We start from the raw sequence: 4,076 nt of genomic DNA, 5'->3' as shown, positions 1-4,076 counted from the left end.
CTACTGGATATGGGCTGGTGGGTCCCTTAGACACTGAGAGAAGTGAACTGAAACAAAAGGGTTTTTAGTTCCATCATTTGCGAGGTATTTGTCCTCAGAGGGTACAAGGATTCCTCCCACCTTCCAGGAGCCACAAAGATGAGAGCAGGCAAGAGAGACGGGGGTGCTGGGAAACGGGTCTTGGAGGTTATCTTGGCACTCAGATCTCTACCGTAGAACACTTGATGTATTTTATTTGTTCATTTCCTTGAATTTTCCCTTAAATTTTAGTAAAATTCTTTTTTTTCTTTTCAGAGTCTTGCTCTCTCACCCAGGCTGGAGTGCAGTGGCCTGATGATGGCTCACTGCAGCCTCAACCTCCTGGGCTCAAGCAGTCCTCCTGCCTCAGCCTCCTGAGTAGCTGGGACTTACAGGTGTGCACCACCTCACCTGGCTAATTGTTTTTGTTTTGTTTTGTAGAGACAGGGTCCCACTATGTTACCCAGGCTGGCTTCAAACTCTAGCCTTTAAGCAATCCTCCTGCCTCAGCCTCCCAAAGCACTGGGATTACAAGTGTAAGCCACTGTGCCTGGCCAAAGTTCTTTTTTATTTTGAGGGAGTGTGTCACCCAGGCTAGAGTGCAATGGTGCAATATCAGCTTAGCTCACTGCACCCTCTGCCTCTGGGGTTCAAGTGATTCTCCTGCTGAGCTAGCACACTTGCCTCATTTTGTATTTTTAGTAGAACCAGGATTTCTCCATGTTGGTAAGGCTTGTCTTGAACTTCCAACCTCAACTGATCCACCTGCCTCAGCCTCCCAAAGAGCTGGGATTATAGGCATGAGCCACTATGCCCGGAGCTTACTTAAAAAATAAAAAAAATCCTACCGTGATTCAGCCAGGCTGAGGGGAAATGAAGACAAGGTTTGGTCTGGCGTGGGCTGAAGTTGTGAAAAGGCAGAGGCAGGAGAGCCGTGGGAGGGGTCCACACCAGGGAGGCTCAAGGAGAAAGCTGAGGCAGCGCTCTCTCCTGTCCCACGTGAACCTCCCCCAGGGTCACCCACTACCCAACCCTTGGAGGACTCAAGCTGTGTTTCATGAGGGATGGGTCCCCTCAAGAGTCACATCCCAGGCCAGCAGCCCAGCCTGGACAGCAGGCTGGCCCGCATTGTCAGTGCACTGGGAAAGACATAGGTGGCTGTCGGTGGCACAAGGGGAGGAGCAGCTCTTGGACGCAGTCCACATCACTTTGTCCCCACAGAGACATCTAGGCAGGGAGGCAAGGTAAGCAACACCTCTTTACTGAGCAAGGGCTCCTCCCTCAGGAGACCTTCCCCAGGGCCCCTCCCAGCTCTAAGGGCCTGGAGGGATCAGGATGCAGGCCTTTCCCAAGGAAAACACAAACTGTGATGACAAGACACCACTGGGAGTGCAGAAAGCTCCCAACCCCCGGGGAGAAGTGCCAGTGTGCCCGAAGAGTGGCCAGGTCCTGAGCTTTGGATTCCTTGCTTGGTTAAAGGCACTGTCCCTGTGCGATCTAGAGGAAAGCTCCTCAAAGCATCTCTTCTGGGGACCAGGAAAGCACCCCTGCTCCCAATGCAACAAGATCCCTGGTCGCCAGCCTCCTGCCTCCCTCAGAGGGAGACAAGGCCACACTGGAGGGAGCACAGCCGCCCAGCTCCTCGTCACCTCCTCCCCCGCCCTATCTGTTCACTGGGACAACAGAGGATCCCTGAAGCCGCTGAAGGAGCTGGCTTTGCAGGCCTTCCTCCGTCACCTTCCACCAAATGAAGTTCTCACCCCGAACCTTCGGGGGTTCATCCTGGATCCCTGGGCTCCGAAAAGCCACAGTCACCAGCACATTCAGACAGATGCCATCAGTGTGATCTCGGCCCAGGTGCTGCAGCCCAAGCAGCCCCTTGATCTCCACCACCAAGTGGTGCAGGGTCAGACACTCCTGCAGCAGCCGCAGGACAGCCATCTTCATGCCACCCCTCTGCTCCGAAGGGGCGAGGCCACAGGCAGTGACAGGCAAGTGAGGCATCCCCACTGTGCCAACCAACACCCACACTGTCTGCGCACTGGTAAAGGTGGCCACAAGCCGCTGGCAGACCAGATCACAGGGCAGCTCTTGGGGCAGAATGAGAGGGTGCCTGGCTTGCTGGCGATACTGGGCAGCGAGCTCAACCAGGTGCAGGATGTCATGGGCTCGCAGTGGAGTGGGCAGGGAGGTCCGTGGGTACCAGGCAGCCTGCAGGGACTCTGCATCAGCCTCCTTGGAAGTCTTGAGAATTCCACCTGGGGAGATGTGGGGGATGGGGCAGAGGGTCTGTGTGGAGAGAAGTGCAGTGTTGGCAGCTTCAACAGACATCCCTGACCCAGGAGAGAGGCCCCCAGCCTGCAGGCTGGAATCTGCCCATGCCAGAGTGCCATAACAGGACTGGCTGTGGAGGGGCTCACCTCACCAAGCAGCTGGGGAAAAGATGTCAACTGGCCCTGTTCATACTGCCTCCAGGTAGGCCATACCTGTGGGGCGAGCGAGGAACACGAAGCGGACCCAGGAGGGGCCCCGCTCCTCCACGGACAGCAGTGTCTCAGGCTCACAGTGCAGCCCCGCCTCCTCCTTCACCTCCCGCTGCAGCGCCTCCACGATGGACTCCCCAGGCTCCATTCTCCCCGCGGGCAGGTACCACGACCCCCGACACTCTCTCTTGGCCTCCTGGACCAGTAGCACCTCATCCTGAGGGGAGAGAGCATCTTCACTTCCTGCCATAGCCTTCCCCAGCCCAGGGACCAGGGGGCATCTCAAACACAGTCGCCCAAGATCGCCCTTAAACCAGCTAGCGCTGCGGGAGATCTGCCCTCAAGTTGCTGGGGGCTGCAACCTTCTCCCTGCAATTAGTCCCTCTCTGGAGTTAAGAAAACTTGCACTTCAGAAAGGGCTGAGATTCCTGGAAGCTGCTTCAGGGGCTGGAGATGAGGCCCCAGAGTGAGGGCCACCATGTGTCAGTCTTGCATTGACTTACGTCTGTACATGTCATTGGGTATCTCTTGTCTCCAGCGGCGTGGCCTATGAACTGTTTGTGATGGATCCTCACCCTGGGGTCTGGCTTTGAAACACGACCCCCGACCTCCACCTTGTACAACCCTGCCCTATGGCCCTGGCCCCTTCTAGTTGCCCAGTACGGGGATCCACACCAAAGGCCTGAGGTAAGCCAGGGTTGAGCGACTGCTATCTGAGGGGTCCTGGGCACTCCGCTAGACTCTGGGAAGGGAAAGAATGAGGCCTAGTGGGGTGAGACGAACAGGCCCCCGGCCTGAGTTTCCTCTTCTCCATATTGGGACGACTGCAGGACACAGATGCGAGTGGGAATGGGAGTGCTTTGCAAAACTGGGCAGCGCCATGCACGCGGCAGCGCTGGCTGTGGCCGTTGGGTCTTCCGTTCCCACCTGGGCTGGCTGCGCGCTCCCGAGGCCCTGCGGGCCCGGCTGGCGGCCGCTCACCTGCTCGCTGAGGAACACCGCCAGCACCACGTAGCACACGTTCTTCCGCAGCCGCACCGGTGCCGGTGGCTCCCCGGCCGGCGCCGAGTCGCAGCTCTGCACGCGCAGCCCCTGGCCGGCCAGCACGGCCGCCAGCACTCCCGCCATACCCTCGGAAGCCATCGGGTCCCCCGGGAAGCGACGGCCCGGGTCCTGGCTGACCCGCCGGACCGAGCCGCGGACAAGTGCGGGATCCGGCGGCGGCGGGCCTGGGCGCGCACGCGAACGCGGAAGCGCACGCAAGCCCTGGTCGCTGATAGGCTGCGCGGCGCCGCGGCCTGCCCGGATTGGCCGGCCCGCGACAGTCACCGAGGGGGCGGGGCCGCTTGGGAGCAGGGTGGGTTCCCGGCCGGAACCCCACGGACTCCCACCGGGCTTCTGCCGCCTGTCGGTCCCGCACGCTCGGGACGTCTCCCAGCTGCCCCCTTCACCGACTGCCTGAGCGCGCACTGGTCCGCAGGGGCTCCGATGGTCAAGTTATCTCTCATGCAGGGTGCTTTTCGCCGCCGGCGCAAGCGACAGTGACGTACAAGCCAGGTGACGTCACGGAGATCC

General features: G+C 59.5%; 1 protein-coding gene across 1 annotated transcript; it reads right to left on the bottom strand.

Annotated features, from left to right (window-relative positions):
* Window positions 1-1,255: 1,255 nt before the first annotated feature.
* NUDT18 (nudix hydrolase 18) lies at window positions 1,256-3,750 on the bottom strand. The gene is made up of 3 exons (XM_017963706.4): window positions 3,483-3,750; window positions 2,505-2,718; window positions 1,256-2,276 (listed from the first exon to the last, which is right to left on the bottom strand). The coding sequence occupies exons 1-3, from the start codon at window positions 3,642-3,644 to the stop codon at window positions 1,681-1,683; spliced, it is 972 nt and encodes a 323-aa protein (XP_017819195.3). The 5' UTR covers window positions 3,645-3,750; the 3' UTR covers window positions 1,256-1,680.
* Window positions 3,751-4,076: the final 326 nt, after the last annotated feature.

This window comes from Callithrix jacchus, chromosome 13 (genome assembly GCF_049354715.1).
Source record: "Callithrix jacchus isolate 240 chromosome 13, calJac240_pri, whole genome shotgun sequence".
Lineage (NCBI taxonomy): Eukaryota > Metazoa > Chordata > Mammalia > Primates > Cebidae > Callithrix > Callithrix jacchus.
This window is presented reverse-complemented; position numbering and strand designations above follow the sequence as displayed.

What these genes read in the sequence shown, in the direction of transcription:
- NUDT18 (XM_017963706.4), bottom strand. Translation starts at nt 3,644, where the DNA reads ATGGCTTCCGAGGGTATGGCGGGAGTGCTGGCGGCCGTGCTGGCCGGC. An exon ending in CGGTGTTCCTCAGCGAGCAG is followed by an intron (nt 2,719 to 3,482) that starts GTGAGCGGCCGC and finishes CTCTCCCCTCAG; the next exon opens with GATGAGGTGCTACTGGTCCA. An exon ending in GTTCCTCGCTCGCCCCACAG is followed by an intron (nt 2,277 to 2,504) that starts GTATGGCCTACC and finishes ACATCTCCCCAG; the next exon opens with GTGGAATTCTCAAGACTTCC.